Source organism: Chiloscyllium plagiosum, chromosome 42, assembly GCF_004010195.1.
Source record: "Chiloscyllium plagiosum isolate BGI_BamShark_2017 chromosome 42, ASM401019v2, whole genome shotgun sequence".
NCBI lineage: Eukaryota > Metazoa > Chordata > Chondrichthyes > Orectolobiformes > Hemiscylliidae > Chiloscyllium > Chiloscyllium plagiosum.
In genome coordinates, this window is record NC_057751.1 from 9,492,711 (window position 1) to 9,506,116 (window position 13,406).

The window sequence follows — 13,406 nt, forward strand, 5'->3', positions numbered from 1 at the left end:
ATGCACTTTGATAGGAACAATAGAGGCATAGACTATTTTCTAAATCAGGAAAAGCTTCAGAAATCCGAAGTCCAAAGGGAATTGGGAATCCTCATTCAGGATTCTCTGAAGGTTAACCTGCAGGTTCAGTTGACAATTTGGAAGGCAGATGCAATGCTAGCATTCACTTTGAGAGGGCTAGAATACGAGAAGCAGAGATGTACTGCTGAGATTGTATAAAGCTCTTGACAGACCACATTGTGAAAGGTTGTGGATCTCAAATGTAAGGAAGGATGTGCTGTCCTTAGAGAGGTCGAGAGGAGGTTCACAAAAACTGGGATGAAAAGCTTATCTTCTGAGGAGTCGTTCCGGACTCTGTATTCAAAGGAGTTTAAATGGATGAAGGGACATCTCTTTGAAACTTACAGAATACTGAAAGGCTTCAATAGAGTGGATGTGGGGAACATATTTTCACAAGTAGGAAAAACGAAGATCCAAGCACACAGCATCAGAGTGAAGGGATGGCATTTTAGAACTAAGATGAGGAGGAACTTGTTCCGCCAAAGGGTGGTGAATCTGTGTAACTCATTTCTGAAGGCTGTGGAGGCCAGGTCATTGAGTGTGTTTGAGATAGAGATAGACAGGTTCTTGATGAGTAAGGGGAACAGAGATTACAGGGAGAAGGAAGGAAAATGGGATTGAAAAACATGTGAGCCATGGTCAAAGGCAGAGCAAATTCATTGGGCTGAATGGCCTAATTCTACTCCTATATCTGATGGTTTTCTAAAGTCTCTTCAGTGTTTAATGGTGGAGACATGCTTTACTTCCTTTATCAGAAACCTGTATCAGTGATATTTCTATCTCCTTACAGCATCTCATGCACTCTCACAAAACCTCCTCTCCTGCATATTTACTTTCTACTCATTTTTAACGGATCTTTGCAGTATTTCCAGATGAAGGCTATTTGCATTACCTGACCAATTTTACAAACATCCCAAAGTGATGAGGCTCTGGCTGAAAATGACCAAATGCAGCAGGGCTTTGCTTTGCATCACATTTTGTTCCATTCTTTCCAGTTAACCTTTGTGAATTCTTTTGATCTCTATTTATTTTGAAAACTTTCAATGGCACAAGAAAGGCTTATGACCGCTGGGTGCAACAGAAGTGGACAAGGCTTATCTATGTTGCAATACAGTTCACTTAAACCACAGCTATGCAAGGAATCTGAGGCCTAGAGCTTAAGAACCAGCTATTTATACCGAAGGATTAAAGTCTAAATGTCATCAGAAACTTCTGTTTGGTAAAGAGAACTTGGGATTTGCAAATGAACCAACTGATTTGAAAAAGAATACATTGGGCAGGGGGTAGGTAACTTGTGGGGAGCATATTCCACCTATCAGAAACCAAATAAGATCACAGTTAAAATTGCCCAGTAATTTCCTGAGTGCTGATTAATCACAAATTCAACTAGCTCAAATGCAAGTAAAATGTTCAAAGATGGTGAAATTCTTATTTTGCACTTTTGTAATTCAGTGTCCTAAACAGGAAGCCACAATTTATCATCTGACTATTCCTGAGGAAAACTGGATTGGGACAAGGAAATCCAAGAGTTCAGTTTTTAAACCTCCTCATATTCAATCTCCTCCTGCTCAGAATTCGCTGACAGAAATCTTATCCCACTCTCTCCAGTTTTTGGAAACTGTCCCTTCAACCTCAACAAAAACCTTGCAACTAAAGGATAAGAGCAGAAGTGCAGGGAATGTTCAGGAAACAATTGAGCACAATGTGAAACACAAAAGAGTTTCTTTGGTTGAGAAAAAAAAGAGCGCTATCAGGAGGTTGTGAAAGGTAACATGATCGGAACAGTTGCAACAACACGCATGAAATGGGAGGATGGAGGCAGGGTGTTTGGCCATGTAGTTAAGTTGAAAATCAGTGGGATTCAGCCCAGAAACACAGAAAAAGAAGTTGAGAAAGGGAAGAAAAATGTTAAAGACAGACTTGTGAAGGTGAAGGAAGAAATGAATTTATAAGTGAAATTGATCACTAATTGCAGTTCTGGGGCAAGCAGGACATGACACTGACACAATTATCAATATATTGAAAGAAAGATTTTTGGAAGAGCCCTGAGTAGAACTGGAGCAAAGAATGTTTCATATGCACCAAAGGCATTGCAAGGACACATGTCGTTAAACACAGCAACAACTTTTCATTTTAGGAAGTATTGCATGTTAAATAAAAGAACAATGTCAACCACCCAGAGGATGGTGGCATTGGATCAGCCTCCAAGGAAAAGCAGAGACCTCTTAGCTTGTCCTCACAGGTAGAGGGATTGGTAGAAGCATTCCACAGTAAAGGGGAAACAGTGCTCCCTCAATTTTAACCTCTTATTTCATTAAAACATATATTTTTTTAAATTTCAAACTTTGATCTGCACTCTGAACCATATATCAAGCATATTATTTCAATGTGAAATTTATGCAAATCCAATTAATTGCTAAGTAAACTATGAAGCAAATCCATCATATCTTTGGCTGCCTGCATATGCAGTAAATCATGTCCCACTTCAGACTCGATTTCTGCATTGTCTCAGAAGCTCCCTTCCATAAACAAATAATGTGATGAATGTTCAGAATACAGGGATTGATTGAACTGAAATATTTATTCCTTTTGACCTTCTACTATTTAGACAACAGAAAAGGCAGCCATGTCCAAAAAGCAGTTACGTGTTTAAAGTTGAAAATCTAACATTGCAACATTTGATTCTCGGTAATATACATTCTTTCAAGTTTCGCAACACAGAACATCTCCCATCAACATTTCTGTGAAAGCACTCCATGGTTGGACAGACAGCTTCATGTTTCTGGTGACAGCACTCAACTATCTGCACAGCTCAGTTGACGTAGAACAATAATGAGCTCCTGTTGTCACGCACAGCCTGACTCCACATTTTCAGATCTTGCATCACCCTTCAATCCTACGGACTGCTGGTCAACCTCACATTCCTTCATATAGGTTTCCCTTGAGTATAATCTTTTGAGTCCTGCAGCATCTCTGCTATGGCATCTGTGTTAACCAGTTTCTTTCATGTTTGTACATAGTGGTCATGAGCGGCAAAGGGTTCTTCCAAATCTCTGCAGTTAGCAAATATTGTGTATTGACCCCATCTGTTGCAACAGGTACCCAGAGGAATATCTCTCTATTTTCGAAATATGAAGCCATTTTTCAGGAATCGACACTTCGTTGGACAACTTATTGTGCAGCATTTGTCCTAAAACTGAGTCTTTGCTTGGGAATTAAAACCCCGTCCCACTTACAATACTGCTACAGATGAATTAAACAGCCTGACATACCCCTTAAGGAACCTGAAGCCATGAGCACACACCAAGATGTTGCCATGAGAGTCCACTTTCAGAAGGTTTCCATGTAGAGTATCAATCATGAGCCCTCTGTAAAATTAAAGTATCACAGTTAAAATGGAGATTTGCCACAGGATGCTAATATACGAACACAGAAAAGGTAAACATTTACACCAAAACTAGAAGCTAATTGAGGATCGGATCACATTTTTAGGTTAATCTATTTTCATCTTTGTATCCCATGACCATTTTTCAAATTGTATGGTTCCAAATATTAACTAAATCTCCAAAGATTTCACATTCTACTTTGAGAAAGCACTTTGGACAAACACTTAGTCAGTTACCCGGAGAAACAACAAATGTTTTCTGATTCTCTTTTAAATTTACAATAGCATACAGTCAAAATGATTCGGTGAATGTTTTGAGGTTTCACGTATTAACAGACCCCATGCAAATAAATTATCAAACTGATTGAAAAGCAGTGCCTCGAAACTATGGCCATTTACATCAGATGCAGACTGTGGAGCAGGGATACAAAGCCAAGGCAAGGTTCTCAAGCAGGGCTAAGTTCTATGTAAGTCTGAAAGAAGGGCTGAAGGCAGACACAACGTCAGATGCTGGCCTTGCAAGACTGCATGGAAGGTGGTAATGTGGGCCAGATGCTGAGGCTGAATTGAATTTCAAATCAGAGTCAGTTTTTTTGCAGTATGTCATGACAAACCCCATGAATGTATTTCTTTGTTGATCACATTTTCACACTGAGAATCTGACAATAGGTAAAAATATAATTGTAGAGGAGTATATAACACCTTCATGCATTCTGTCATGAATGTGCTGTTGCAGATACTAAACATGTACTTCTTGCCTTACAAGGTGGGAGATTTATGCTAGACACACATTCACATAAGAACATGTGACACATGAACGTGTAATACATATACATTCCATATAACCATATCCAATGTCAAATAGATCTTGTTGTCTTTTCTACACTGAATCTGGTCTTATCACTTTACAATGTCAATGACATCCTTCAAGAAAGCAATATAAAGGCTCTTCATTTTGGCTTTTGTGATTAACATTCTTAATATGTTAAGAATCTTATGTGCAACTAGGATTGGCATCAATTATTTATCCATGACTATCAGGAAATAAGGCACAAACATCACTTGGTTAAACATGCAAATCAGAAAAGTAGGTTCATAAGCAATGGCATTTGTATCACGTGTCCTCAGATCTTTGTTTGCATGGCTATAGACTAACAGATAAGAGAAAGGATCACGTTGGACATGGATCTGATACTGAGGTTACACTTGAATAGATACATAAGGCTGTACCCAGGAATCATGATTTGAGTTCCGCTTTGAAAGAAGGATATCCTCTTAAAATGGGCTCATTGTGTTCCTATTCTGGGAGCTTGTGTCACAGTAATGAACTCATAAACGTATCTGTCATGCAATTTCCTGATATTCTGCCCAAAATTATTCACTTCTGCAAGACTAAGAACAGACCACAGATGAACTCATGGAAAACACTTTGAAAGCAGGCATTGCTGAATGTATCTGTTAAGAACTGTAGGCAACAGCCAAATTAGCAGAATACCATCTGTAGAACTGTGCCCATGTGACAAAAAAATACCCGATGTTAAGATACTTTAATGGGTTAATACAGCTTTCACATGCCTTTAACTCGTTGCAGATATGCTGCAATAAAGACTGAGGAGGACAGTCCCATAGTAAGGCTCTTTACAAACACTTCATACAACTCCACCACAACTCAACTCCGTGGGTCTTTCAAGTGCTGTGTCGCTCATCATTTTTACATTAAAGGAACCAAATATTGATTCTTCCCTCAATTGTCACCTAATGGAAAGCACTCTTGCCTATGAATTGGAAGGTACTGAGTTCCTGTCCACAGCAGCATGTTAAGCATAAAATACTATGCTCAGACAATACAGAAGTACAGTTCTGCACTTTTGGAGGTGCCATTTTTAGATAAGACATTTAATCAAGGTCCGGTTTACATAAAATATCCTGTGAGTGGAGTCCCAGTGAATGTACAGTCCTCAATCAACATCACGAATAACAGATCATCTGATTGTCATCACACAGACATGTACAGTAACTTGTTGTGTCCTGCTTAGTTATCGCATTTCCTAAGCGACAATACTGACTTCAGTTTAAAGATTTCTTTTTGCTCTGAAGTGCTTTGGGATGTTGCAAATCCATAAAATGTGCTATGTTCATGCCAATCTTTCTTTTTCAATGAAAAAAAAACTCAGATTCTACCATCTATCTTTGAATTTCAACTTTTAAGTTCTGAAGCCAACAATGCCACACTTTTTGATTGTCTTTCTCATCAACATAGTTTTTGTCACAAACAGAAAGCTGAATACACCATTTTTTAAAATAACCTTTTTGATTGACAATCAAATATCACTAAGGTCCATGTAACTTCTTGGTTCTCGTTGTTCACAAATCAACAGTAGCCAGAAATTTTAAAGTTACATATTTCGTCTTCTCGTGTGATCAGTGGAGAAACAGCCACCAGATTGAAATCATCCTTGTTCCCCTTAATAATGGAATTCACTTAGTTTTCTGCAGATTCAAGACCATTTGCCATTCCTTATTCTTTGCACCATTTATAGAGTCAGAGTCACAGAGTCCCTGCCATCCAGACATCCCAATCTATCCCAGTCGCATTACCAGCATTTGATCAAAATACCTCCAAGCCCTTTTTATTCATCTACTCATTCAGATGTCTTGCGATGTTTTCACTTATTTGGAGAGAGAATAATCAGCACTTTATTTTTATTTAACCTATTTTTTTCTAACCAACCTGTTCAGAGATGTTATTACACACCTCTGGAGCAGGTGGTCCTGAACCTGGGCCTCCTGCTCCAGAGGTAGGGAATACTACCATGGCACCATCAGATTCCCCCACAACAATAATGCCTTTTAAATGCTGTAACTATACCTGCCTCCACCATTTCTTCTGGCAGCTCGTACCAGATGGGCACCACCCTCAACATGAAAAATTCTTCAAGTTGGTGTTCCATCTCCTCAGCACAAAACTACCTACCTGAGTCAATTTCATAGCACTGCTCATACCATCCAATCCAATATCACTTATCTGAACTTTTGTACTTCTCTCTTATTGAAAAGCTAAAAATATGGAGGATTCTGAAAATTGGAGATTTTTGTCAAGTTTCTCACCTCTCCTGCAAGTATGACACTGCAGGTTAATTTAATAATTCGTAGTTGAACATTTCTGTTTTCTAAGTAACTAACAAAAAAAGCATAACCCTGTCACTGCCCATTCCCCTCATAAAAGACATAACTGGCTAAACCCAAAATGACAAAGCATCTTGTCATCTGATATCATAGTTTCACCCAAAGGAACATACTCAGCTATGTCATATCCTTCCAGGGAATGGGTACTTAAGTTAGACTATCTCCACAGCCGCAAAAGTCGAAATGCTGGCTTTACCTGGTTGGAAAAGTGGGGTCGTATGTGTAGAGAAGCAACTCCTGTGGATATCCCTTTGAAACCAAGTGATTTATCATCAGCTGAAAGCCAAGCTCTTCATACTCAGGAGACCTGTAAACTGTACAATAAAAGCATCTTTCAGCATCGATACAGCATTATCTTTCAGAGATCATTAGGAAAAATCAGCGTGATAGCAATGCAACGATAAACACGATCAAGATGACTAAATGAAATCTCCTTCTCCTATCTATTCTGAATACTCTCCTTTAAACTGTGAGAAGCTCATATGTACTCAAGCGAAAGAACATGCAATTATTTCAAAGCATTATGAGCATGTAACATTGAGAACAGACTGAAGAAGGGTTCCTGGATTCAAAACATTAACTCTGATTTTCTCTCTTCAGATGCTGCCAGACTTGCTGAGTTTCTCCAATACTTTTTGTTTTTGATTTTTTTGTTTTCCTGACTGAGATCAATTATTGTGCCTTCAGCTCTGGTTGGGATTTATTCACTCTGCACAGCTGGGCTTTGCATCTCACTTCTTCTCCTCTGCATACTTCATTGCTGTTATTGGGTCTGCCTTCAAACTATACCCTGTCATTTAACTGATAGCATGAACAAGAAATTTCCTTACCTGCCAGAGAGTAGTCCATGTCAAATCCGAAACATTTAATCTTTTCAAGCGCCAAGCTCCTGTTCACAAACACCCTGCAGACCAAACACAAAAACATCCTATTGTGAGTTCCTCACAAAAATAGAAATGAGAGACAAAATTCGGTCAATTTTGTTGTATGCCCTGCCACAATGCCTTCGAGGTATACATTTTTCCAGGACTCTCCATAGTTGACTGTGGATGAGAATCACTACCTTCTGGTCAAACTAGAAGAGTCTCTTCTCGTGAATAGTATACATCTCTGCAACTATTTTTTATGTCACAAAGATATAGTATCCATTTATACATAGGTGATTTGGAAGACCTGATCTTAGGTTTGACTTTTTAAAGGATCTTTGTTCTCCTCCCCAGTCGACCTCATTCAATCATTACAGCAGATGTTGCTTATGGCACTCAATCAGTCGTAATTCTTTAAAAATCAGATTCAATATCTTCTTCCAAGTTTGTTTCCAGTCAATTCTCGTTGTCCATTTGTTCATATAATTACATTTACTACAACCCCTTCTATCCTACATTGCCAAGTCCTTGACTTTATAAATAAAGGTAATCTGAAAGTTTCACAATCATCCCTGAAAGTATTTTCTTTGAACACAAAAGACTGGTAATTTGTTGGGTGAATGATGGTTACCTTTGACTCTCTTTTGAATGAGGTCTGAGGTTGTCCTCTTATCAGGTTCAGCATTCAGTTCATAACAATTAATAATGTGAGGAAGGTTCAAACACAACTGGTTTAGGTATCTGCAGTTCGAGCAGGAGTACAAATGATGCAAGAGCTCTGTTGGTGAACAATTGTATTTTTTTTTGTTCAATCTTTCATCAACACATGTTGTCCCATTCCTAGGCCGAGCAAAGTAGATTTTAATGTAATGCGTGACCTATTATTACAGGCACTCTCTGATCATGCTCTTCAACTGATGCCCAATGGATCAGCCTGTCGTCCATGTGACACATGACTCTGTGAAGGTCTGACAATCAAGTACAAAATATCACAAATGAATAAATAAATAAAACAACTTTGCTTTTGGTATGTTCAGAGAAACTCTTGGCTGTAAGGTGAATTTCACTAATGCCTTGTTGAGTTGTGCAAGGTCAAAACAAATTTGAATAGTACAGGAGACCTTGAGAAAGTGTATAAGGTATGAGCAGATAGAGAAAGAGTTAGCTTAGGGTTGATTGACAAAGGCTCAGCTAGCACGAATTTGACCAGATAAGATCTTGCAGTAAACAGTGAGGTGCTGGAGGCAAGGGTAGTGGTTTAACGAGGTGAAGAACATCCACTGTGTAATGCCAGATGGCTTAAATTTACTGTTGATGCTCAGTGATTCTAACTGTCACCCAATCAATATAGATGTTGCCTTATTTGGATGCTGCCTCCCTGAAAGAAACTATACAATTCCTTAAGAATCTGCTGTTCGAGAGGAGACTGAGAACTCATGTCTTTGTGTGCATGGGTGATCGCTCTCTCTCCAGGGCTCGGAATAAAGATGAAGAAAGTAGAGCCATACTGTTGCTTCAACTGTTAAGGAAACGGGACGACAATGTGCAGCAACCAAGCCCAAACACTTTTCTGTTGGATTGGTGACCAAGGAAATAACAACCATGCTTGGGTCTCGACTTATTTCATTTAGAGATGTGTCATCTTGCTGGGTGTGTCGAAGTATAAGAATTTTGCATCTTTCGTCATTGTAATGAGGAATTCAGGTTTTAATCTTCCTAACCCTTTGAACAAATTGAGATATTGCTTTTCAAAAAAACTCTTTAGTTGTCCTGCTTAACCTCTTCCACATTTTGAATGAGATTGAAGTCAAAGGACACTTTTCCACTCAGGAATTAAAGTGATGGATTGTTAGGTGTATATAGATAAAAACAAGTCAAGAGGAAGTTGTTAATGACTGCGTAACATAAAAATAGACAAACAGAAAGGACCAGAAACATTTGCAACACTTAAAAGCCAAATCACTTAGGATGAATGCTCCAATGGTGAGCAAAGGGTAACACATTATAATTTTCCATTCCTCTTCAGAAATATGGTGAGTGACAAAGGACTAGAGGATTGTTCAAAAAAGGGAGAGATGAATCTGGTAATTACAGTTAAATGCTCATGGTGGGGAGACTGTTAGATACAATAACACAGAGAAAAATTAACAGGCACTTGTGCAAATACAGATTGACAAATGAGTCAGCATGAACGAGTCGTAGGCAAATTGCATTTGATGAATTTGGTTAAGTTTTTGATGAGATAACTGAGAGGGCAAATATTGGTATACAGTTGATATTGTGCAATTGCAATTTCAAAAGGTATTTGATAAATATTATATGTGAGGCTTATTGCAAAGTTGAAACTCATGGGTGTTTTGGGACAGTAGCAGCATGAATCTCAAACAAAGATTGCACAAAACATTGTAAATACTGTATTTTTGTACTGGAGAAATGTATCCAGGTTCACTGTTGTTACTGTGCTGTTTTTGTGATATTCTATACTTCTCAACAGTTATAGGTGACTGTTTTTAAGAATCTGTAAAATTGATATTAACATAAGATCCCATATAGACGACTGACACCTGCTTACAATTTTTCAAATTTGGAAATTCAGTAAATATATTCTTGCTAATCCCAGGATTCAAAAATTTGAATTTCTCACTTTGGTCATACTCCATAATTCTTGACAATGCAATCAATTGTTACTTAAATGAAAATAAGCTATTAAGTGGAAACGAGAGTTTTGTTGCTGACAGTAACACATGCAGGTTTGTTTGTTCTCTGCTGTTCCTGATTTCTCACAGAAAGCCAAGCCCATTGCCAACAATAGCCTAATCCAAAGTCAAGGGAATTAAATATGCCATTCAGGTGACTAAATGACGTGCAAAGCAACAAGTTTTTCATCCATAACGTACCTAAAACGTTTTGGGATATATTTCTTTTCATTGGGGTCCAATGCACCTTGACCTTTCTACTTGAGTAATTTAAATATAGGAAACAGTGGGTGTGTCTGCTTCCACCATAGAGCCCAGGCAAAATCAGTGTTTGGGGTCCCATGTGGAGAGGTTTCTCTTCAATCTGTGCAGGGCCATGCTCTGTTAGGCCAACTGCTAAAAACAAACTGGAACTCCAATGTTGTCAAGAAAATGCTCGACCTGGTAGTTGCAAACAGTGTTTCAAGTAAATTTCAAAGAACAGTTCACAGGATGTACTTCTCAATTGCAGAGACTCAATTACGAATAGTGTTTGTGTGTCAATCACAAGGCAAGTAAATTGAGCTGCAGAAATTTTCTGGCACAGGAAATCGGAAATCTGTTGCAAAAAAGGTGGGGCTATTGAAAGGAGCACTTGAGCATCTTTCCCCCAAATGAACGCATCAAACAGAGGAGTCAGAGCTTCTGAAAGCTGTGCGTCCCTGTCTTAGCTCAAATGAAAAGAATGGGCATTGAGATGAAGCAGTGGAACAAAGCTAGCATTGAGACCATAGGGAACTATTCGAAAAGAGTCAACATTTACAGGGGGGAAATTACTCTTGCAAAATGGGTTCAAACCACACACACAAAACCTTCCAGTGTGGACGTTTGTGATTCAGTACCACTATCTGATTATGTAGCAGACTATCAGCATGATGTATTCCTTGAGTTGTTAGTAATGATGAAAACTCAACTCTGTTGTTGCAGAAAATGCCAAAAAGCTTCAAAGGCATAATTAGTCAAACATTCTTCAAAAATAAGGACTAACAGCCACAATTTCTAACTCAAAATTACAAGCACAGGTGGAAATTATGCAGTTACTTAAATCTATTTGACTTGATTGAAGTATTCCATGAACTTTGACCTGTTAACTGGTAGATTTCATCATCATAGAGCATACCAGCGCACAATCATGGGACAATCTCTGATAACACAGCAACAACAGCATTCAGTCAGCTGAATGAATTAAATATCCACAGACCACAAATCATGTGGTTGGTCCACAAGGGCATGAATTGATAATAAAGAATCAGCATGAACTCAGACTGCATGATAATAAAGAACAGTGGTCAACCCAGATGGTCATGGCCTTGATAACAGAATGCTAAGAAGTGGTTAACCCGCTGGCTGCCAGACCACAGTTCATGGACAGAATAGTGCCACTTGGACTTTCAACTGCATCTCAACACTTTGAACTCTCATTAACATGGTTATTAGCATTCTCAACTCTGAGTCAGCATGTTGTGGCCTCAAGTCTCAGAACTGATTGCTGAGCAGAAAACTGAAGCTAACACTTCTGTGCAGCACTGAGGTAGTGCTATGCAATCAAAAATGCCATCTTCTGGCTGAGATATTAAACTGTACATTAATCAATCACTAAGTTCCATTTCAAAACACTGGCAGGGGAATTCCAAATTCATGTCCTGGCCAATGGTTACCCCTCATCCAGTGCTATTAAAATAGATTAGTGAGTTTGGAGAAGATTTGTAGCTCAGGTTGAGGTTCTGGATGTAAATTTGCTCGCTGAGCTGGAAGGTTCATTTTCATGGTTCAAAAATGAACCTTCCAGCTCAGCGAGCTAACTTACATTCATCAAAATAGATTTTCCAAATATTATCACATTGTTCTTTGTGGGATCTCTTATGTGCAAATTGACTACAGTGCTTCTGACATTACAACAGCAATTACTGATTGAAAAACCTTCATAGGCAATCAAGCTCTTTGGGACAAAAACAGAAATTGCTGGAGAAACTCAGCAAGTCTGGTACCAATTGTGGAGAGAAAGCAGAGTAAATGTTTCTGATCCAGTGACCATTCTTCTGATGTTGTGAGGTTGTAAAAGGCACCAATTAAATGCAACTCTTTCATTTTCTTTTGCAGTATAATACAAGGAAGCTGAACTCAGTCAATTAAAGACAAGGAGACTCAAGGATGAAGCTGAAACTAACTCATCAAAGTTGAAACTTAAAAGTACATGCTACTTATTTTGTGCAACCTCAGAATCAATGCTGTGACTGAGGCGACGCAGCAGACAAAAATAGAAAATGACAAGCGAACTTTTCTGAAGGGTTTCCACTGGGAATCATATGCAAGTTATTCTCTAGCAAAGTTTGAACAACCTCTGCCATTCCTTCCAATTTACAACATGATTTTTAAATACTTTGCTGAAAAGACACTAAAGATCTGCGACATATGGGTCAATTTTCTTTGTTAAAATCAAATCAAACTGTGGTGTTAAATTCTCTTCCCCAACTGACAGTGCATTTTGTATTAGTGCAATTGCAAAAGAAGCTGCACAAATACCTACTGAGCACTCCCACAGTCAGGTTAACATTGAAACATTTCTACTTTGGATTTCCATGATTTGAATGAAAGAATGCATATCATTCAGCTTAATTTCTAGTTGACTGACCTTTTTCTACATTTGTCATGGAAGACTCTATGGTATCAGCTGCTCCCGCTACTCAGTGCTAAAAATGATATAAAATAAATTACGAAGCTGTGGCATGTTAAATATCCCAATAAGTAAAATAATGCTTCACCCTGGGGAATGAAAAGTTCTGCTGCACTGTAAACCGAGTCCAAAGCCAGTTTTGTATTTTGCTGCACTTTGAATATGGTTCCTTACAATATCGTGACTTTTACAAAAAACAACACAAACACAAATATAGAAGAGGAGTTGATGATTTAACTACTTCCACCTACTTGTGGCGCTGAAGCATTGAGAGCATTACTACATTGCTCAGTCTTTGTACTGAAGCCGAACAGGGTCGTTTGCAGATTTGCGAGTTCGAAGGGTCCAAAGTATTTCAGCGAAGCAAATTATCGAAGGCGTAGGATTTCCACAGAATACTTTTTTCAATACATCATTTTTATCAGAAACATGTTATGGTGGCTTCCACTGTCAAAGGTAAGAAAACAGGAGCACATCTATTTCTGCAGAACCGAAGTGGA

At 38.5% G+C, this 13,406-nt stretch overlaps 1 protein-coding gene and 1 long non-coding RNA gene across 12 annotated transcripts in view; one reads left to right on the forward strand and one right to left on the reverse strand.

Annotated features, from left to right (window-relative positions):
* LOC122543085 overlaps positions 1-13,159 on the forward strand; it is a 46,396-nt gene extending 33,237 nt beyond the window's left edge. Inside the window, exon 3 of the long non-coding RNA XR_006309915.1 lies at positions 12,333-13,159. This is a non-coding gene — a long non-coding RNA (uncharacterized LOC122543085). The remainder of the gene's footprint in view (positions 1-12,332) is intronic.
* The window catches only part of LOC122543083 (cytosolic purine 5'-nucleotidase-like), a 126,646-nt gene that overhangs the window by 31,203 nt on the left and 82,037 nt on the right, over positions 1-13,406 (reverse strand). For 10 of the 11 annotated variants that reach the window (XR_006309914.1, XM_043681319.1, XM_043681321.1 and 7 more), the window contains 3 exons: positions 7,462-7,535; positions 6,828-6,945; positions 3,333-3,428 (listed from right to left, as the gene is read on the reverse strand). Coding sequence is in view for 10 of the 11 variants with exons in the window: in XM_043681319.1 (XP_043537254.1) it covers positions 3,333-3,428; positions 6,828-6,945; positions 7,462-7,535 (288 nt within the window). In the remaining variant the exon portion in view is untranslated. Of the gene's footprint in view, positions 1-3,332; positions 3,429-6,827; positions 6,946-7,461; positions 7,536-13,157; positions 13,287-13,406 lie in introns of those variants that run through there. The other variant, XM_043681322.1, reaches the window with a different exon arrangement.